At 41.0% G+C, this 22734-nt stretch overlaps 4 protein-coding genes across 4 annotated transcripts in view; 3 read left to right on the top strand and 1 right to left on the bottom strand.

Moving 5' to 3' along the window:
- lmtk2 (lemur tyrosine kinase 2) overlaps window positions 1–9328 on the bottom strand; it is a gene marked incomplete at its 3' end in the record, with an annotated part of 47281 nt that extends 37953 nt beyond the window's left edge. The window contains exon 1 of the mRNA XM_084488527.1: window positions 8835–9328. Within this exon, the coding sequence (XP_084344653.1) occupies window positions 8835–8934 (100 nt within the window). The 5' untranslated portion in view covers window positions 8935–9328. The remainder of the gene's footprint in view (window positions 1–8834) is intronic.
- A 1362-nt stretch (window positions 9329–10690) lies between these two features.
- Window positions 10691–14218, top strand: LOC311382571 (parvalbumin beta-like; the record flags this gene model as incomplete). The annotated part of the gene is made up of 4 exons (XM_084488526.1): window positions 10691–10751; window positions 12269–12401; window positions 13472–13581; window positions 14196–14218. The coding sequence occupies 4 exons, from the start codon at window positions 10691–10693 to the stop codon at window positions 14216–14218; spliced, it is 327 nt and encodes a 108-aa protein (XP_084344652.1).
- Window positions 14219–15862: 1644 nt separating this feature from the next.
- Window positions 15863–18327, top strand: LOC311384807 (parvalbumin beta-1). Its single transcript, XM_084488688.1, has 5 exons — window positions 15863–15950; window positions 16771–16840; window positions 17139–17271; window positions 17526–17635; window positions 18032–18327. Exons 2-5 carry the CDS (start codon window positions 16780–16782, stop codon window positions 18055–18057), a joined length of 330 nt encoding a protein of 109 aa, XP_084344814.1. The 5' UTR covers window positions 15863–15950; window positions 16771–16779; the 3' UTR covers window positions 18058–18327.
- A 142-nt stretch (window positions 18328–18469) lies between these two features.
- Window positions 18470–21239, top strand: LOC311384823 (parvalbumin beta-2). The gene is made up of 5 exons (XM_084488689.1): window positions 18470–19504; window positions 20126–20192; window positions 20297–20429; window positions 20538–20647; window positions 20922–21239. Exons 2-5 carry the CDS (start codon window positions 20132–20134, stop codon window positions 20945–20947), a joined length of 330 nt encoding a protein of 109 aa, XP_084344815.1. The 5' UTR covers window positions 18470–19504; window positions 20126–20131; the 3' UTR covers window positions 20948–21239.
- Window positions 21240–22734: the final 1495 nt, after the last annotated feature.

The raw sequence follows: 22734 nt of genomic DNA, 5'->3' as shown, positions 1-22734 counted from the left end.
AGTAGTGTATGTGTGTGCGCGAGAATGGCAGTGTGTGTGTGAGTGATGTCAGCGAGTGAGTGAACGAGAAAAGAGAGCGAGCCATAGCGTGTCAGTCGAATGAAGAACGAAACAAGTCTGGTTATGTTTTGTGCAGACGTGTACAATAGGTTGCTGAAACTGTGGAATAAAGTACCCAGCCGTCAAGAAAAGGTGCCCGTGTCATTCCGACCAATAAGCAGATCCACTGCCGGTCAAAGTGAGGGTGTTACCCCCGAAAGAACATCGACCCTGGAGGGAACGTCTCCCCTGTGCTCCTTGACTACGGTCTGGGAGCCGAAGTGCAGGAAAGGTGTAACATAAGTAATATAACGCAGGTGTGCAAGGAACACACAGGAAACGCCAACATTGTTTTCAACCGCTCTGTACTGCGCCATATTAATTCCCAAGTTTTGAAAAGAAAATAAAGTATTTGAAGTGAATAAGTGATGCTGTTTTTGATTTGTTTATTTGGTTTTGATCAAATAGTTTGATGCATGTATCGGCTTTGAGTTTGTTTGTTAATCACATACACAGACACTCTTTTATCAGTTGGCCTGAAATACTCGACTTGATTCGCGTTAACACGTGAATGGTGGGGTTTAAAACATTACTGACAAGTCATATTAAGTAATATAATGCAGGTGTGCAAGGAGACACAGGAGACACCAACATTGTTTTCAACCGCTATGTACCGCGCCGTATTACCAAGTTTTGAAAAGAAAATAAAGTATTTAGACCAAATAAGCGACACTGTTTTTGTGTTTTTGCTGTTTTATCGCGATAGAAATAAATCTCTATCGTAGGCCATTTTTTTATCGTTTATATCGTTATATCGTGCATCCCTAATCCCTACTTATAGGTAGATTTTGTAAACAAAAAGACTTAAAATCATCCACTATTCAGTGATTTGCATTTGAGTGTGAGCCTTGCAGAGGCCCCGGGGAAAATCTACAATTTATCTACAATTTAAACAATTTAGTTACGGTTTCACACCAGCATTGGGCGGTACATGTAGCTATTTGGGTTGTGGTGGGCAAAAATGCATGATATGATGCGGCTTATACTACAGAGCATCTTATAGTTTGAAACATTATTTTGAAACATGCTTATAGCTTTATTTTCAAAAAATAAGGTACTATTGGCCTGTATTTGGAAGGGCAATCACAAATCATTGGATCACAAGCAGTGCACATTAAAACACACACTGTTGGAAATCATCAGGGGGCATCGGCACCCACTGGTTCACTCAGTCCAGGTAGTGGTTCCAATAAGGTGGAACAAGGTTGAATGAATCCTCTTAAGTTGTGATGCCTTCAGGATGGCTACATCATACCCTTTACTAGGAGTCCTTTAGAAGACGCCTTCATAACAATTTTTTCAAGAAATGTCATTAATTAGCAGGTAGGGGTTAGGCATCTTGCTCAAAGGTCGCTTCAGGCAAACTGCTGCCATTGGGGCATTACATACTAGTTTTATTAACACTAGTAATAATGTAATCCTGCTTTAATGACAGATAAGAAACAAAAGTTAAATCTAGCCTGGAAACCACAAGGATAGGATATAAATTAAATATGTATACCAGAAGCAGTCGGTCAGATTCCAGTGATTAAAATATCTAATAACAATAGAGAGGATGTAAATAAAGCCTAAATACCAGCAGGTGGTTCAGTTGTTCATGAAAACAGAACAGAGAGCATCATGCATGGACCTTGTTGCTGTGTTCAATGTTGGATACAGTGGAAATACAAAGTGCTAAAACCATTTTTTCAGCCATTTGATGATTTTAGCTACAAAATCATAGATGTGGGGGATTTCCTTTATTTCAGATTCTCACCCATGGCTAAATTAAAACTTGTTGATGTCCATCAGGCAAAACAGGCACATTTAAAATTTTACTAATAAATGAAATTGTAAGGAATGAATGATTGGGAGAAAAAAATGTATTGCCAATTGTTTAACCCAAGGATTGTTCCCTATGAAGTCAGAAAAACCACAATAAAACAACATACTGAACACGTTGATCATGAGGCCCGAGTTAAGACTCGAGCAAGAGTAACTATTGCTTCATGTGTCGGCTGGAAACACAAGCCAAGATGATATATGTTGCAGCAAGCCCAGCGTATCAGACAAGGGGATTATTCTGGGCAATCTAGGTGGCAAGGTGTCAGTGGGTGTGCTCCATGGTTATTCAGGTGTCTGAAGCACTACCCTTTATTCTCATTCCATCATTTAATTAAAACCTATAATTAGTTAAATACACTATATGACACTAATTTGTTTTATGGATTAAATATTTTTGATGGAGGCAAACCAGAGGCTATCAATTTAAAAAGTATACAAATAAAGTACTTGATTTGCATAATGGTGTAATAGACAGATTGAACAGATGCAGTTTTATGGAGTTGTGGTGGGTAGTATCAGAGCCCATCTACGGAGAGCCTTGGCACTCTCTATTGAGCCCCATTGCATATAACTTGGTTGCAGTTCCATTAGAATTCCACTGGGGGTGATTGCGGGCGAGTGCAAATTGAATGGGAGTCAATGGAGCTAGATGGCTAAACGTGTCTTTCACCTGCTTGTCGTTGAAATATCACAGATTTTATTGTAGATTCTGCAAGTTCATTATAGATTATAGTTCAAAAGTTGAATGAACGAGTACTTGTATCCTTTTGATTTATCCTTTTAACAGCTTGCTAGCATTCTGCTAATGAATGCTGAGGGACGGACTTGCGACTGATTACAACCAGAGACCCCACTTGATGGCATCTGAAGCTAAAGCAGAATCAGAAACATTATCTTAAGGAGGACTTTCCAGGCGGCGGGCGGACGGGATTGTTGACGGGGGGGGGAGGGTTGGTACAGGATTACGGGCTGGCGGAGTTGTTGACGGGGGGTGGGGGTGACAGCCGCAGCAATTTAGCGCTCATTCGAAGCAACAAGAGATCTAACGGGTATTTTTCTTTTTTTGGCGTGACATTTGTTGCATGTGCGTGAGAGCGTCAGATATTTATACTTAAAAATCATGTTAAAATTAAAAAATTAAAAAGCGGAATCAATTTGTGGCGCTCGTTGTTGAATCTGTGTATATATATATGTGCAGAAGTGCCAAAGTGAACTTGCCGTAAAGAAGGACCTCTGGCAGTATGCAAATGTGATGTCCAGGCTTGGAATTTCGAGAGAGAGAGAGAGAGAGAGAGAGAGAGAGAGAGAGAGAGAGAGAGAGAGAGAGAGAGAGAGAGAGAGAGAGAGAGAGAGAGAGAGACTCACTACTTGTTCCAAAAAGTAACAGAGTTAGTAACTGAATTACTCTATAATAAAAGTAACTAGTTACCAGGGAAAGTAATTATTTGCGTATCTTTGTAGATGCGTGTGTCGTTGTGAGATGCTTGATTAAATGAGAGTTGCTTACAACGGATGTCGACAAAGTCTTTGCTCCTGGACATAATGTTCACTTTACATGCACGTTCTTGCCTTTGACCTTAATGAATTTGAAGTAGTGCTTATATCTCCACCTTGAAAATGCCAACTTTTCATCGGATTGCTCCGGACTCACCATTTCTACTGCTTCATTGAATCTGTTTGGTGTTTGTGTGTGCGTGTGGCACGCATATCCTGGCTTGTGTGTAAAAACACTGGCTCTGATTGGCTACCATGAAACATGACTCTGCCTTAGCCAATAATAATCACTTATCTCTTTGTTAAACCACCCGGTCTACTCACTATCAGTTTGTGTGGAGCCAGGGGTGCGTTATTACGCAGTTTATTCAATCAATTCATAGTAACGCACCACATTTAACTGTCAGTAACGGTAACAGCGTTGTAACGACGGAAAAAGTAATTAGTTAGATTACCCCGTTACTGAAACGGCGTTATTACAAACACTGGATGTTGATACTTCACCTGCACGGCTCGCGAAGTTGCGCAAGTTCTATTTTGGAACAATCACAGCAGAGCAATCGCTCTGATCCACAGAGGACTAGCACGGGACTAGCCTACTGCGCGCACTAGGATGGCCGTAATTCCATAAAAGCCCACCACACGTCACTAGCGTTGTTTAAACTGGAACTTTGACAGGGGCACAAAGGCCACCTTGGCCGTACATTGAACATTTTTTCACAGGGCATCAAGGCCAAAGTGTGGGACAACAACGGCCATGGCCGTCGCAAAATTCCCACCCTGGTGACGTCATCATCTTTTTGAACAGATTTTTAGAACAGAGTGAACTTAAAAAATGCAATAGTCAGCTGAGTGAATTATCTTAGCCCCCCCTTTTGAATGCAACTTTCAAATTACTTGACAAAAAATGACCCTGAGAAAAGTGGAATTTGAGGGTGAAACCGCATAGACTCCCATTCGTTCTGCATTCGCCACGAGCGCCCTCGTATGGACAGAGATGTGTTACCGCAACCAGTTCAGAAACCGGAAGTTACCAGAGAGTGCCAGTTCTCTTCCTATTAGACATTCTCTGGTAGTATCAAAACAAACAGTACTAACAGTAGCAGAGTACAAAAAGCATGCTCAAAAAGCCTTTGCCAGTGGTGTAGTATTTGTAAATCAACTTTAGGTCCATTTAGTATACATCAAATGAAATAACAAAAACAAACAAACCTGGATTACCTCAAATAGAAGTGACTATCTCGGCAGTAAATCCCATCCAGAATGTAATGCCACTTTTCTGGCATTACATGACAGACTATGTTAAGTGTAAATGGGGTTAGCCAACGCAAGTTCAACTGAAAACACTGAGCCACCTCCTCATCTTGCAATTCAACTAGGCAACTGGTGCATGTGTGTGTGCGGGAGTGTCGCGGTTAGAACAACCAAATGCTCTCTCTGGCACTCTGCAGGAGATGCACAGTAGGGGTGAGGACTCACACACGTCAGCCAACGCAGCCCTAATCAGCCAACCGACCTCACCACCATCAACATCATCCTGCTGCCTAATCACCCCTCCAGCATCCGGGTTCCATTCAATCAACAGTCTCTCACTGATTGCTCTCAGGTCCCAACCTGAAGAGCTATGCGGCGCAGTGCTGTTTCTTGTGGCGGTAATTTGCCATATGATTCCTACCAGTGGCGGCTGCTGGTCTTTCAAAGAGGGGAAGCTCATTTTCGGCCTACATCATATAAATTGTCAATTTATATATATATATATATATATATATATATATATATATATATATATATATAAATTATGCTCTCTGTTCCTTTTCAAGGAAATGCTCTGTCATACCAACTAGCTGTCTTTTCCACTGACATGACCAGTGTCCTCTCAATGGCCAGCAGTGCTAGGCTGCTTAAATGGTCTTGGCCCATTGTGTTACGGGTATAGGACTTGAGCCGCTTTAAACAGGAGAAGCTCCTTTCTACAACTGCAGATGTAGCTCCAATTGTTGCCACTAATGAAAACAGTTTGTAAAGCTGAGGCATTGCACTGTCCAACTCCATGTCTTTAAGGAACACCAAGAAATCACACAGCAAAAGTCCTGAACTGAATACATGACTTTTCAGTTCAGACCTCAGGCTCCCTGAATCAAAGCGATGGCCAACTACTAAAACGATATTAAACTTGAACAAGGAACTGTGGGAATTATGTTAAACTGAAGCAAGGAATTGTGTGAATATGTGTATGAAACGTACAATGAAAATTGTCTAGCAATTTCGGCAAGCAAATATCAAAAAATAGGTTGCAGTTCGTCTTTCGACTTGCTTGCAAAATCCGCGATGGGACTGAAGGAATGAAGGAATGAAGACAGCTCCGGCGACTTTTTATAGTTCAAAATCTGTCAATTAAACGGCAACACAGTCTTTCACAAACCCTCCAATCATCACGCAGAAGCCCAGCATCCAGGGCAGCCCACTCCTCCATTCACCCCCAGAGACGCTGAGCGTCCGTGGAAGGGACAGAATTGCAGCATTATCCAATGACAATAAAAAAAGTGGTGGATGAAGTGGATGGACGCTGAGCTTCAACAGGCAAACTCACTGTGACGCTAAGGGAATGTATGAGAAGGAAATCGAGTCAGTCGACCTGCGATAAGCAGCTGATTCTGAACAAACTCATCTTCAAGATGGACGTGTTCTAATGCATTTTAGTCAATGAAATGTTAACACAACAGTATATATTTGACCATTTAATTTTTGAAATTTTAGGGGAAGCTGAGCTTCCCTTGCAGTCTTAGAGAAATTGCCACTGATTCCTACCCATTTGTATTATCTCGGAAGCAAGCGTTCTTCTTCTTCGAGTGCTGCTGCAACCAGAGAAATTATGCGTCTCTAAAGTTAAGACAATTTTAGGAAATGTAATATTTAAGTGCAGTTTCTGTAGAAGAAGCAGTGACCCAGAGGATGTCGCTGTAAGTGGAAATGTGTTGCTTAGCAGAGATTGGTGAAAGTGTACAACTTCTGTCTGACTCAGGTTAAAGTGAAACATTATCCAAAATGTCCTGCACACAATTAATTTTATTATTTACAAAATCAGTTTGCAGGTAAAAACTGACTAATTTTACATAATTTGACTTTAGACTGTGAGCCGTGATTCCCAAAGATAGACTATCACTAAAACGAAAGTGAGGTAATCATTAAATTAACTGTTGACCATTTCCTTCTTCAGGGTTTACAACTCAACCATGTAAACACAGCCCGAGTAGAGACACTTGGAACACATCACTTAAAGGTTAACCCAGGAACAATTATGCATAGTTGGCCGCAATGATGATTAATAGTTAACCCTCATGGTTAGCATTTCACCTCAGTGACAGAGTCCCGTCACCATGCATACGGAGGGTCTAATCGATGCTTTGTGTTATGTGGAACTCTTCTTTGGTTCTTATCTGAATAATTGATTCATATTATTATACATTTCCCGGCCCATCAACTATGATCTTGGAATCAACATGACAGGGAGCTGCTAGTTTTATTCAAGTTGTTTGGCATATTTAATTATGGATTAATCACAGAGCAAGGGTTGAGGTTTTTTTTTTGCCTAATTTCTATGCATTTTAAATCTCAGTTTACATGAGCCTAGTTCTATGTAGGGTACTTTAAATGCTACGACATTAACAGATAACTTAGATAAGCCCAATATATACACATTGCAATCTGTCACGGTAGTTGCCAATTTGCTAGGGAATAAACAATTCACAGAGGCAATCAATTTGAATGACATGCTGAGGAAATTTGACATAAGTAATGGCATACATGCTGCCAACTAGATAACGAATCGGTAACCAAAAAAAAGTATTTTTGTGTGCCAAATGCCAACCCAGCTATCCAAAAAGGTTTCCAAGGATAGGTCTGTAACAAAACATCAGATGCATAAAGTTAGCCTTTACCCTGATGGTTCGTAAATTGCCTGAAATTGGATAAATGCATCTGCTAAAAATTACCAAACATATTTAATAATAATATGCAATATTCATACTAATATAATTGTGTTTGGAAAACAGCAACAAGCACTAGCTATCTGCATGAACTGAAAAGGTTCAGGTTTGAGTTTAATTAACAGCTAATAAGGCTAATAACCCATGCATTGTTGTAATTTTGAGGCGTTTGTGTCACTCCATGTTCAGCCATTATATTACCTATGACACAAGCAAAGACAATATTTTTTTCCCAGTCTACAGTATACATGCATGTAATATATTGTATTTTTGTTTACCAATATAAATTAAAAATAAGCAATACATACTGTGGCATTAACACTAAAGGACACAATACCCATGTTCTGTCAATGACTGTTATACATTGTAAAACAGTAGCTAACCAATGCATTAAAGTTCAGAAACGCAAAGGATTCCCCGCAAAAATAGTTATTGGATGACGATTATTACAGTAAGGGCTGTATACCCCTCATTATTCTAGATTTCAAATCTGGTCAGATGCGTGTGCTTTCAAAGTTCAAAAGTGTCCAACCATCACCTCAAGCTATTGTTGTGTTCACACATTGACTATAAATCCTGCATCTTTATGCGCAAGAGTTATACTCCATCTCAAAAAAAATAAGTTTCCATACAACTAACTGTTAAATCATTGACTTGTGCTGATAAGACAGGTATGTGTTATGGTTACATATCACGGCCAATCACCAAGATGTCATTCATTTCAAAATTTGGGACACAGGCCATTCTAAGCGTTACTGTAGAGTGAAAGTGTAATTCATCAAAAGTGAGCGCCCAAACATGATGCTCTTTGTGGGTACAGGTGTCTGTTATCACATATTTACGAACTTTGAATTACTGAATGACCCAATCTTGGGCAACTCATTATATTGTCTACCGTTTTTATTTTGGTTACCGTTATCAAAGCAAAGGGTCGTGTTCCATGCCGATAGGTTTCTGTTGATGACCGTAAACTTTGACAGATGCTTTGATTAGGCACAGGTAAAAGGCCACCTATGCATTCCTACTGCACTATTACAAACGTCATTGCTTGTCAGTCTGCCAGTAGGCTTCACCACTTGTCCCAGGATGGTCATATGATTGTTATGACTATTATGGGCTTGGAAGTTGGTAGGGAAACAAATACTTTAAAGAAGACACTAGATACCCGTCACCTTCGGGACAGGTAGTTCTGGTTCGTTGCATTGGTTGACGACCTCGTAGCATCCTATACGCTAACCATTAGCACAACAGCTAAACTAAGCCCGAGGACCTGCTATATTTGCCAGCCGGTTGAACCTGAAGCTAGCACACAGCATCTACAAACCTAGCCAGCCAGGCGATATCACACGGGGGTCGCCTGTTGACGTGGACAGAAAACAGCATTTTTAAATTATATTTACGAATCGTATTAATGAAAAACAGATGTCTCACCTGATCTGTGGAAGTACTGTAAAGGGGCACCTTGACACAGTAACAACTCCGAGAGAAGGATCCCACCGACAAGCAAAACAAGTCCATGACGATTCTCCATCCTTCTAGCTTAGCTCACTAACTGACGCTAGCCACAGAACACAGTTGTCAAAACGGATAAATCACTTACAACTATTTAAATAACGCGTTTGGTTCATTGGCTTCCAGTATCATAGGAATAAATGCGGAGATAAACAAACGCGCAGCGCAAGCATATTTTCTGCCTCTTTAGCAATAACCCATTAGCATGTTAGCTTCGGCTAGCATCCCGACGCTAACAGGTTCAGCTAACGTTAGCAAAACCCCTACCAGATTTACAGCGTCCTCGTCCATAAAAAGAGAACACGAACTGTAACATTTGCCGCATATCATAGTTTGATGTGTACGGGTTAAATCAATATCTTTAACGATCAATATCATTAACTGTCAAGGAACACCTTTCCTCCAAAGCGCCATGTTCCTGTTTGACGTCACGTTCTGGAATGGGGGCGTAGCACACGTAAGCACAGGAGGCTGCCACCATGCATTTAATTCAATCATCATCTACAGTGCATCACAGTTAATAGAACAGTATATAATTTTATTCACACAGTATATTGCTATAATCGAAGTATTTGAGACAATTATTTTTAATTGGGAGACAGGTATCTTAGAATGTATATTCTAGTTATTTATTATGTAATCATTTGGCATTTTTGGATTTTATGTGGACTATTGCTTTAAAGCTCATGTGCAAATTCCACATCCTGCTTAATGTTTCAACATGAGTATATGTGTCATATGCTATTAGCATTTAACTATTCTTCCTATGTGTATGAAATTGATAATGTGGCAGGGATGAGTAAAAAGAGAGATAGAGATACCAGACAGAGATATTTATAACAGAATGAATACCAGATTACAATGTGTATGTATTTTATATGATATTTGTTTTCTGTAACATCTTTGCGTATCATCTAGTGTAACTAAAATGTGGACAAGCTCATTCAAAGTGGAATGCCCTTAATGCTGCAACAAGATAATATTTTGCACTTAGTGTGCAATAATAAGGGGGTCCATATTGAATTTAATAACTGAATTAGTATAAAGTGTAATGACATGATAAGACCTACATTATCCATCAACATTTGAAAACATTGTAACATAAATAAATCAATGTATGAAAATTAAACAACCATTAAAAATGAACCAATTTATCCAAATGAATTAGCTGACACATTGCAGTTGGATATTATTAATAATAATCATAATATAATAAATTAATCAAGTTATTATTCTTTCATTATTATTATTAATAGTATTGTTAATATTATTAATTTAGCATTTTTTACTATGCCTGCAAGTGTGTCAGGACAGTTGCTTCCATTTGATGAGGTGAAGGGGAGGGAAGGAGGAGGCTGGCAAGGCAAGTCTCTCTGGGCTTCAGGATAGAGACGTCAGGTTGCCTTCTACTCTGTGGATCACAAAGGAACAAGGCAGGGGTGTCAGCTGGCAGGCACCGAGCTTCATCAGCTGAGAAACAGAGAGAGAGCTGCACATCAGACACCTAGGAGTACTTGGAGAGACACGGTATGGATATTTTTTTTACTTTTTTGAGATTTATATTTTGAATCATCACAGGGAGGATTAATTGCATTGTGGTTATTATCCCTATATGCTCCAGAGTGTATTAATGATCTTTTGGAAAAAAAAAAAACACCTTCTATTGTAAGAGTTTTGAAAGAGTGTTCTGTTAGACAAACACCTGTGTCCATTTAATTAAAATGTGTGTGTGTGTGTGTGTGTGTGTGTGTGTGTGTGTGTAGAAACGCAAGACCATGGCTTTTACAGGGATGCTGAATGACAAGGATGTCAAAGTCGCGGTCAAGGTTTGTCAAGGTTTGTTCACACACACACACACACACACACACACACACACACACACACACACACACTGATACAACAGACACTTACGTACACACACACACACCTGCTATCAGGCAAGCATTCAAACTCTCTTCAGTACCTGAAACATGTAGAAATCACCCACACTCAGTTAAACAAGATGAACGTGAGGGAAATAAACTGACAAAAGCCACAGCTCATTGTCCCTCCAACTCCCAACAGGAAACAACTTGTAGGTAGGCACTGCTGTGCCTGCTGGGGGGCAGGGAGGCTAGGCTAACAGAGGCAGCCCTGGGGGAGTTGGGGGTTGACAATGGGTGAAGCTGGGGGTGGTGGGGATGGGGGTGGATCCAGCACAACAGATGTGAACGTGTTTATGCCGGCTGACGACACACCAGAGAAAACAAAAATCCCGCCAGCAGCCTTGCAGTCTTGGAAACCCCAATGCATGATTAATTATTAATCTCTCAGTCGTTCAATCTGCTTGAATTGGCAGCAGCAGTATGCTCTGACCATGAGTAATTAAAATGTCAGTGCTGATATGCTGCTCTTTTTCGCTGGTTGTGGTTGTACCTTAAGGCATAGTTTGGGGAAAGTGGATTAGTGATAACCTTGTCAATCCCTGTGTCATGAAGATGAGTATAGAATAGATGAATAGAAGACGTAAGATTGATTTGTCCACAGTAAGTGAAAATATAAAAACATTTTAATTAACAAAACCTTTTGAAGGAACAGTGTCGTTCCTTACCCGGTTGTATTAGTATGTATTTGGCAATAACAGAATGTATATACATCATGGTCTTTGGCACCAATGACCAAAATGCATCCAGTGCTAGCCATTGCTAGCTATTGCTTGCTTTTGATTTGATGTCCTTTGGGCAAGGGAGGGAAGGTTTTAAAACAATATCCATGTAAATGAAGATTGTTTGTGGAGCATACTCTATGACTGAGATGCACTGAAGGGCATGTATTGGTAAATGTCATTGCATGTGCAGGGAAAGTCATCTGAGCATATGAGTGCTCCCCCTCCGCCACCACAAACACAAACACACACACACACACTAACCCTGTCATCCTAGTCTTGCCACTTGCATCCCATAGTCACTGTATTATCTCTTCACCGACTGTCACTGACTTCGTCCCTCGCTCTTCTTCGCTTTCACTATCTTTCTTGTCTGTCTGTCACTCTCTCTCTGTCATTCTCTCTTTCTCTCTCACCATATCTCTCTGTCCATCGGTCCCTTTTGTTTTGTTCTCTTACTCGTCCCTCTTATTTTTCACTACCTCTTTATTGTCTCCCTCACCCTCTATTACCCCTTTAACTCTCTCTCTCCATGTCCCTCTTATCCTCCTTCCTCTTCCTTCCTTATCACCCTTATTCTTATCTCTCTCCTTAACTCTCACTCTACCTCTATCATTATCCCTCTCTCTTTATCGCTCTCTCTTATTCTTGATTCTTATTATGATATATTCTCCCCCCCTCCCCCTCTCATTGTTTTCCTTGGACTCAGCCCCGGGGACATTTGACTACAAGACCTTCTTTGACCAAGTGGGTCTGAGCCGCACAGCGAAGGACACTGGAGAGCGTGTCTTCACTGTACTAGACCAGGACAAGAGCGGATACATTGAGGAGGAGGAGCTTAAGTACGGGGGGACACTGTGTGTGTGTGTGTGTCTTGTGGCAACCCGCCTTGGGGAGTGAACCGCCTTACTCCAATCAGGACACGATTTAACCAGGCAAAAGCCAAAAAGGCACATTTATTGCAAAATCAAGTCTTTTACAAAATAACCAAAATCTGGGAGGAATTGACGGTCCCGTCACCCGGAAGGACCGTTCTCTCCACACGTGTGCCACGGCTGGGAGAGCCCTGAATGAGTGGAGAAGCAGGGCTATTTAAGCCCTGCTTCTCCACCAGTTCCTCAGGTGCTCTGCATCTGGCTAATTGGCAAGGCCGGGTTGCCACTGCGTGTGTGCGTGTGTGTGTGTGTGTGTGTGTGTGTGTGTGTGTGTGTGTGTGTGTGTGTGTGTGCACTCTTTTGAGAGATTTGGTGATTTGCAGATTTGGTCGTTTTTTTGGTCGGATTTTGTTGATTTGGGGATTTGGTGATTTAGGAATTGGAGTGCTAAGGGAGGATGCAGTGAGGTTCCAAAATGAACCCCTGCCACCAGCCAATTGCATATGATGTAGATTTGACCATTTGGCAGGTAGAGGAGATTCGGGGTTACATATTAAACAATTTTATAGCCAATAGCTCTGGCAGGTAAAAAGACAAAATTAATAATTCTGACACTTGTGTGTGTGTGTGTGTGTGTTTGATTGAGTACATGCAAGTGCATTTATGAGCATGTGTTTGTGTGACTGTGTGTGTTTGTGATGTGAGTGAGTTTTTGATTGTGTGTGTGTGTGTGTGTGTGTGTGCATGCATGTGCGTGTGCCTTCCTGTGTGTATGTGTGTGAGCGTGTGCGTTGTTTGTGTACATGTGCGTGTTCGTGCGTGCATGCGTGTGTGTTTGTGTGTGTGCTTTTAGTATCCAGTTGTAAGCCGCTGAAATAGACCTCCATGCGAGAGGCAAAGACAGATGAGATTAAAACAGGGAGGTATAGGGGAAATGTTTAGCAAATGTTGTACGGTAAAACCCAGCTGATACCATCAGAACTGTGGAAGTATGAATTGTTATCTCAGAAGGTGTCCGTGTGTCCTCCGCTGTCAAGGCTCTTCCTGCAAAACTTCTCCCCGGGGGCCCGGGTGCTGACGGTGGCCGAGACCAGGGCCCTGTTGGCTGCTGGAGATAAGGACGGAGATGGAAAGATTGGAATGGCAGGTATGGGCAGCTGTCAGCCATTGTGTTGTTGCTGCTAGATGCGGGAGAGGGTAAGGTTGGAGAGATAGAAGCAGGAGGAGAGCTGTCCACCCCTTCGTGTTGAAAGGGGGCAAAGGGAAGGGGATGTTTAGTTATATACAAAATAGCTAAGGACAAATAGAATGTATTCTGCATATAGATATTGTGAATCTGTGTGTCTCGGTTTGTGTGTGCATGTGAGTATGCATACGTGTCTGTGTGCGCGTGATTGTTGGTGGGTTTGTTTGTGCCTGTTTGATGCTATGGATATTGCAGTACCCAAAGCCAACAATGGGGCTGGGGATTGGTGGTCTGGGTTTGTCTGGCGGAGTGACTTAGGGCGGACCCCATATTCCTGACCGGGAGCTCCTCTTCTGTGAACAGATAATATGTGCATGTAAAAAGTGCATGTGGACAGGTTAAACTCTTCAAACGACATATGTTGAAGGCATTACAGCATGCCCAGTGTGTGTGTGTGTGTGTGTGTGTGTGTGTGTGTGTGTGTGTGTGTATTTTTGTGACTGTGTGTGTGGGAGCATAATTATTTTGTTATTAAAAGCACTGATTGATTCACCTGTCTCTTCTCTTCTCCACAGAGTTCTGCACTCTCCTGAAATAGATCAGTAGAAATATATGTTTACGCTGCCTTCCTTTAGGCCTATTTATTTCCCGTTTTTTTTAAGAATTGTAAGAACTGTACGCAATACATTGGAGGGCCAATTCTAATTAGTATGTGGTTGAATTAATTTGGTTTATTTGAAGGATTAATACAATTCTCACAAACGCACCTAAACATGACTTGTGTCTTGTTTTCATCATTGTTCCAATGGGCAGAGAAACACTGCGTAAATAAATGTGACTCTGAACCAAAAGAAAAGTCAGATATAATGTCATGTCCCGTGAATTCTGAAAATAACGTTGCCTAATTAGATTAGGCCTACTCGTTGTCGACAGTTATAACCCATTAATGCAGAATTTGAGGCATTAATGGCTCATTAAGACAGACATTCAAAGAAAGTGATTTAGCTTACGTGTCAACGCTTCACTGCATTTAAAATGCTATGGTTGCACAATGTAAGGCGTTGGCGTCAAGTTGCGCACATTCGGTTTACTACCGCCTTCTACTGGACATATTTGAAATAATAAGCAATTAAACACTGCTAATCAAATAAGCCCTTAAACGTCTCAAGTCTTTGTAATTGGTATAGGCTATTAAGTATAGTAAAGGATGAACAAATATCACGAATAATTAGAATAAATAAAATGAACAGGCCTATTAAGGATCTGGATCTACTCGATGTATTTAGCTATTAGTGGCTCAAGTATGCCAGAATGTGCAATCCGCATGGTTTAATGTGGTCTATACTGTAAGCTACTGTATTGCCTTCAGCCAATCGAACTCTATATTAAAACATATGAACATATGACCTAGTGTTTATTTTAACATGAGGTCCCTTGCTGCAAGTTTTCGTAATGCAATCATGTGTGACCAACATATTGCTTACTTGTTCACGCCGGATATCACGCACTGACGCACGCAGAGTTCCTGCAACACACAAATAGACTGTAAAAGGAATATGTACCGAGTGGGCTCGTTTCGTGTATGGTTCAGAGGCAGCTGGCACAGGGCGTACGGTTCGCTTGTAACCCGATTCATTGGCGACGTACATATATCATACCCCGAACCGTAGAAATATGTGGCCGATCAAGTAATTTGATCAACCCCATGCTAGAAAAGCACGGGCCAGCAAAATAAAGTGTCACCTCATGCTTTCAAGGCAGACTATGCCATTTCAGATCTTGATATGTTGGCCTATGTCTTAAATAGTTTAATTGTCGCAATTGCCTAACTGTCCTATGTTTGAGCCTGGACCATAAAATGCTATCACCGCGTGGTACAGGATATTCAAATTTAGTAAACCTGACACGTCCTTTCAGAATGTTTCCGTAACGCGTGTGTTCTACCAGCTTTGTAGGCCTACTCCATATATTATGACTATACTAGTTTATATCTTCCTCCTTATGCAAAATATATACACATATTATACGTGTTTTATTGAATACCGCAACATATTTTTTTAACTTAGATATCACCAGTTCAGTTCCAAGGGAGCAGCAATGCAACAGGTCTAGCTATAGGCATTCATGGCCGCATCCTCATTTGGCCTAAAAATAACTTTAGGCGACGAGGCACATTTTTTTCGAAACCGATGCATCTTGGTATCCGATACCAGGACTCCAAACCTCTGTAAATGGCGTTGCTGGACGCTATATAAGACGAGGGTGCGAGGCACTTGGGACAAACACTTGAGCTCCACTTGGTTTTCACTCGCCTCAACGCAGCGCAAAAGGTGAGTTTAGGGAGATGCGCGGTCTCCTCTTTGACGGCCCCACCGCGGGCCGATCGGCTCCTGCCAAGCACCTTTACATTGGGAGATGGGGAATTCCGATCATGGGACCTTTTCCGTGGTGGACTACCATAGAAAACAAATGGAACCCAAAATCCTAAGATGGATCAATGGACACCTCGGGTGAAAGGAATTGAAATGAGGCTTTTCTGAGGATTTTTTTAAATTTTTTGGATAACGCGTTTGCTAACAGTCAGTAGGCTGGGGAAATTAGTTATTGTAAAGAGTTTTGTTCTTTACAAACGACCTAAGCATGGTTTCGCCTTGGTCGTTCGTCGCATTGATTTCTCCTCCTGCTGACCAGAGTGCATCACCGGGGGTCTTTCACCCAATTTGGCCTCTGATTGGATGTTCAAATATTAACAGATCAATGCATGTTGTAGTTAAAATAGGCACTGCTGAGCTACACTTCTCATAGTATTAGGCTTCTATCTTGGTTTAAATAGGCCTACATGTATTTAAAAATGTGCTTTACTGCCGTTGGTAGTAGTAGTGTTAAGTGTTATTTTTAGGATGATATTACTCAAATATTGCTCAATATAGGCCTAGGCCTTGCTCCATAGAAGCCTATATATGCCTTTTAATGTGCACGCTATAGGGTTCATCGTAGGCCTCCGCAAAATGACCCATGCAATAATTATCAGGACAATATCATTATCATCATTATGGTTGGACTAAAGAAGCATTGTTAAGTTTGGTTTTCGATGCAAACGGGCCTACTATTGTACGCTTTAAACTCTATCTTCTCTCTCTCTTCTCAAAGATAGAAAAAATGTCCTTCGCTGGTGTACTCGCTGACGCTGACGTCAAGGCCGCCCTCGGCGCCTGCACAGGTAAGGGGGGGGGGGATAACAAATAGACACAATATCCGCGTTTCAGCCTAGTGTATTCCGAAGACTTCAAGCACATTTTTTATCAATTTCATATTAATATTTGGTCAAACAAAACATTGTAATTGAATGTCGCAGTGGCATACAATGATAGATTGACTGTTCCATAGCCCACGGCGGCGTCTCGCGTTTTACTGATAACGGAAAGCCACAATAAGTCTTCACATCCTTTCATTTAATTCTGGTTGTTCTCGCGAGCTTTTCGCACGCTCACGGTGATTCTAAAAATGTTTGCACGCAGCTGCTGACACCTTCGAGTACAAGGCCTTCTTCAAGGCATGCGGTCTGGCCGGCAAGTCCGCCGAGGAGGTCAAGAAGGCTTTCTTCATCATTGACCAGGACCAGAGCGGCTTCATTGAGGAGGATGAGCTTAAGTATGACTCATTCTTTTCACACTTAAAATTCCTAGGCTACTACACCATTTCACAGTGTGAAATCGCCCTTCTTTAAAGTTGAATTTTAAAGGCCTTTATAATTGCCAAAGATAATACAAAATACATTTACTTTTATTTCAGAGTTTAAAACTCAAGTTATAACTGCTGAAGCTTTTGACATAGGCCTATAGCCTATGACATATTCATAAGGAAACACATTTCTGTTCCTCATCCACAATTTCCTCTTTCTTAAGGCTCTTCCTGCAGAACTTCGGCGCCGGAGCAAGGGCACTCACCGCTGGTGAGACCAAGGCTTTCCTCGCCGCTGGTGACGTTGATGGTGATGGCATGATCGGAGTTGATGGTCAGCACTTTTTTTTTAATAAACTAGACTTGAGTATCACATCACACATTGGTTCACATCATGAGACGAGAATCTGATTGAGCTTCATGTCATAGAAAGGCCTGCGGCTGCCTCTATAGCCTACCAAAGCTGTACCTCAGAATACTACTGCTACTTCTAATACTACTTCTAAAAATTCAAACAACAACCAGGACAACACTGTTTGCTAAATTGATGCACTGATTGTTTGAGGATTCAGCAAATTAAATGCTTCCCTTTTCTACATTGAGGACAATTATTGCCAGTTCATAAATATAGTTAATAAAGAATTATTCATACATTTCCTAAAGCAGCCTGAATTTACACTTTATCTCTGCTCAATACTAATGTTTTATACCATCTACCTTATCCCCACAGAGTTTGTCACCCTTGTTAAGGCATAAATCTCCATTGACCAACATCACAACAACTCTACATGGAATCGCGCACTCCCTGCAAGACTCAGTAACCATCAGCTGAAAGAATATTTTTTATATCTTATTTATGAATTGCCTGCGGACTTTTTCTCAACATCTAACACATCGTGTAATGTTAATGTTAATTGTTACTCGCATGTGTTAAATGTTCTGGAATTGACCTGTGCAAATGTACAAACTTATCTGCACTTTTGAGGAAGAGTGAAAAACCAGGAATAAATGCTCTTTTGTCGTAAATTCCTGCTTGTCAGCTCTACTTGTTATGAGATGAATGGTGATGGATGGATGTTGGGGGGGGGGGTTTCCTCCCTCTCTCCGCCCTTCCCCTCTCTCTATCAAGCCCTCTCTCTCTCTTCCTCTCCGCTTTCCCTCTCTCTCTCTCTCCCTCTCTCTCTCTCTCTCTCTCTCTCTCTCTCTCAATCTCTCTCTCTCTCTCTCTCTCTGCATGGTCAGTGTGACATATTGCTGTGGCAAGCAGATGGTCAAGGGGTAACTATGAATAGCCCTTGGTTGTATCCGTAGGTCCACCTACTCAAGCAGGCTGACACTAGCCAGCAATTCTCGTTTGTGTTCGGATGAGCATGTGGGACTCATTTGGGACACTTTGTACTCAACAAACATGTGTCAACCGTAAACTGCTTATCTTTCAACATAAATGCTAAAATTATACGCTTATCATATGCTATTAGCGAGAGAGAGAGAGAGAGAGACTACAATTAGTCATCCAAGACACCAATGAGAACATTAGGGTTGACCCAAATTTCAATTTCTATCTTAAAAGGAGCTATACTAGAATGTTAAGCCACCATCTTGTGCGTCTTCTGTGTATTTGGTGATTTGAAGAGTTGAAATATGATTGATTTAATTTCATTTAGGAGGTCAAGGGTCACATTTATGGAGCAACACCTGCCAGTGTTGCTCCATAAATGTCTTGCTGTAAAATCTTTCTGGCACACTGACTTAAGACAATGACATTTACCAAGGCCTACCAATTAAAGGAATCAATTGCAGTTATCATAAAAATTTTCTTTTAAAATAATTTTCAGATTATTTTCTATGTCTTGTCTTCACTTCACCTGCACAATTTAAAATACAAAGGCTAAATCAAACCCCACCCTTCAACAATCAGAACCCTAGGCCTACTTCATTCCACGGTGTAGGCTTATATATTATTAGCATTTAGGTTGACTATATTGTCGACTTATTGAAGGCACCTTTTAAGTGTCTTCTTTGTGAAACTCAAAATAGACCAGGCACTGGCCAGTAGAATTCTTCTGCCAGCCCCTCACAGCGGTGTCAGTTATCTTATGCCTCAGATTTCGATGCACCAAAAGTATAAAAGGTCACAAGACACGCCTGGAGGACCACTGCAGTCGAAGTGTTTGTCATCTGTACAAAGCAAAAGACACCAGAGGTGAGTTCAGATCGGACTCGCTTGGGAGTTTAGAGGGATTTTGCAATCCACTCTGGCCAGCCAATGAGAATGAGAAGGTTTTTTGCATTGTTTCGGAGGGAACTTGCAATCAGATCCCATGATGCCATGGATTCGGCTGCTCTCCAAACCTCCCATATCCAACTTGGTGCCAGATCCATGAAGCCGGACTCTTGGAAATTCACCGTCCAACAAAGAGTCTTTTGCTTGCAATATATTATACGAAGTTCGTTTTCGTTTTGGAACAATGTTGGTACACTTGTCTTTTGTTTGTAGACAAAACCAAGTAATTCATTGCTCATTTGATTTTCGTCTTTAATTTGTTGTTTAATGTTGTTATTTTTGTTGTGGTTTGTTTAAACTAATCGTTTTTCAAATATTCAAATTTACAATATTAATACAATGTAGGCCTACATTAATAGGCTACTATTCTATTATTATATTCCATTCTCCATTTTTCTATTTCATTCCTGATTATACTTATTATTATACATTGTCAACTGCCCAGATGCTAACAAGAGATAAGGATGTCATATTTTAATGACATCTAACCCTAAATATTAAAGTTATTTTCGTTCAATCTATTCAATTCTATTTTTACAGCTCAAAATGGCATTCGCAGGAATTCTGAAGGATGCGGAAGTTGCTGCAGCCCTGGAAGCCTGCAAATGTAACGTCTCGTTTTGGGACAACCAAACATGTTAAGACCTTGCTTGAGTCATTACTGTACATTTATGAGTGTTGTTCACAGTGTTTTTTCTATGTTTCCAACAGCTGCCGGCTCATTTGACCATAAAAAGTTTTTCATATCCTGCGGTCTGGCCGGCAAGTCCTCCGATGACGTCAAGAAGGCCTTCGGCATCATTGACCAGGACAAGAGCGACTTCATTGAGGAGGAAGAGCTTAAGTACATGAGACCATTTTAGATGCATTGTATATCAAGTAGCCTACAAATAATACATACTTTGTCTTATACCTTGACACCTAATTAAACTCTCTCTTCGATCAATCAAAGGCTGTTCCTGCAGAACTTCAGCGCAAGTGCACGCTCACTGAGCGAGGCTGAGACGAAGGCTTTCCTGCAGGCCGGAGACTCCGACGGGGACGGCAAGATAGGAGTTGATGGTAGGGGCTTATTTTTGCCTTTATTCTATATTCTACAAGCAGCCCCATGAAAACATACCGTGCGCCTTGTAGTATGGTATCCAATTTCTCTCTTTCTCTGTCTCACGTTGTTGCTCGCTGTTGTCTCTCTTTCTCTCTCTCTCTCTCTCTCGCTCTCTCTCTCTCTCTCTCTCTGTCCATCACTCCCTCCCACCCCCTCTCTCTCCCCATCTACCTTCCCCTCTATGTCTCTCTCTCCCTCCCTCCCGCTCTATTTCGCTCTCTCTCCTTGCAGAGTTTGCTGCCATGGTGAAGGCATAAACAGACTGACCAACACCTGCTCTGATGGAACAACAAGGCCACGTAGACCTCCCCCCTCTTCATCTGAATATACATTTTTATACACTCGCTTGTGAGACATTTACTCCTATGCAACACACAGAAGAAGAAGACAAATTTTGATTGTGAATGTAGCTTGGTTGTGTTCATGTCTTAAATATGAATTTTGATGTATTGTAAAATCTATTATGCACTTTTCAGAAACGAACGATAACAGAAATAATAAAATAATTGTTCAATGGTCACTTAAATTGAGACAGTGATACCAAGAGTATTTATAGTAGGCTACTTTTAGTCCATAGTAGGCCTTCATTAGTTATCTTAGTAAGGAGCAAACCTGGAAAATGTTGCACCATAACCGCCTACTTCTTTAAAAGTATTTGATATGAATCGTACACCTAAATATAAAAAGTAATTCAATCATCATGACCTCTTATGTTAAACGGCTATGAATCCAAGTCAAACATTATTTACTTTTCATTGGATTGGCCCCATTTCAAAATACATGTTTATTTTCATTTTAAATTTCAAAATTAGTTCAACAATTATAATGTCAATATAAATGTAATGTTAATGTTAATCAGTGTTTGTAAAACACGGATATTCATACCATAAATAGGCCTTTAAAGCTTTATGGAGTAATAGTCAAAGGTCTTGGCCATTGAGGGAACCATGCCTGCAGCCTATAGGTCGCCTCATACCTCCGGATCCGGACGAAATTCGTCCGTATCCGTATTTACAGTAGGATATGAATGGGCCTTTATTCTTCCAGGGATTGTCTTATACATGGCTGTTACTTGTTCAACCACTAGATGGCGCAAACCCATAAGCATTAGTTATATGTCCATAAGTTGACTTCTCGTTGGGGGTTTTGCTCTCAACATCTTCAACTTTTTAAACAATAATCATTCGTCATTCAGACTTTGTGCACAATACATTAGCTATACCAATCAGCACTGGCATGTTTTTCTTTATGTCAAACACAACATAGCCTATACAGTAATTAACGATTAAAGACTATTGTAGGCTTTGCCTTCAATGAGTTGTAATTAACGGACACACACGCTTGTCTCTGTGGACGCCACTTCTGACATTTAGGAAGGGGTTATCCCGAGTAGAGGAAAGCTGAAATTAGCAAATGTGAATAAATAAATGATAGAGCAGTAACCAAATAGCCTAATCTGACTGCGCTGTATCAACATGGCGCATGACATCATCGGCTCTTTCGATCCGATGTCCGCCGTCTCTTCAACAAGCAGGTTGAGTTATCTCCCTTTCTTGCCGTTGTATCAATCTCCCAACACAGGTTAATTAGAAGTGGCCACTAGGTTAGATGAGGTGGTTGTTGACAGTGACAAACCCAACCACCCCAAAATACTACAAGAGTGCATCAAATAAATAACTATAACTATAAATGCAATGAGAAAGAAAATAAACAACGAATTTAGGCCTATCAGATATAAAACATTAACAGCCTAGAATCACTTGGTCACACAATGTTTAAGCATATATTATTTATTAGTCGTTGTATCAGGTTCAAACCACGACACCACATTACGCATGCAGTTGGATAGACGGAACGCAATAGTCCCAGACTACGTAGAGCTACACACATGACATCATTAAATAATGTTTACGCGAGTCAACCTCGAGCCACATCTCATGACACGGCAGCACGCTAATAGCTACTGTTTAAGTTTTGAGGCTTAGTTATGGTTCCACGTTGACGCAACGCAATGACCACGCAGTCGCTTCGACGCAGTCGTGAA

The sequence above is a fragment of the Micromesistius poutassou genome (genome assembly GCF_964030765.1).
Source record: "Micromesistius poutassou genome assembly, chromosome: 1".
In the NCBI taxonomy this organism is placed as follows: domain Eukaryota; kingdom Metazoa; phylum Chordata; class Actinopteri; order Gadiformes; family Gadidae; genus Micromesistius; species Micromesistius poutassou.
The sequence above is the reverse complement of the archived record's forward strand: the minus strand, read 5'-3'. Positions and strand labels throughout refer to the sequence as shown.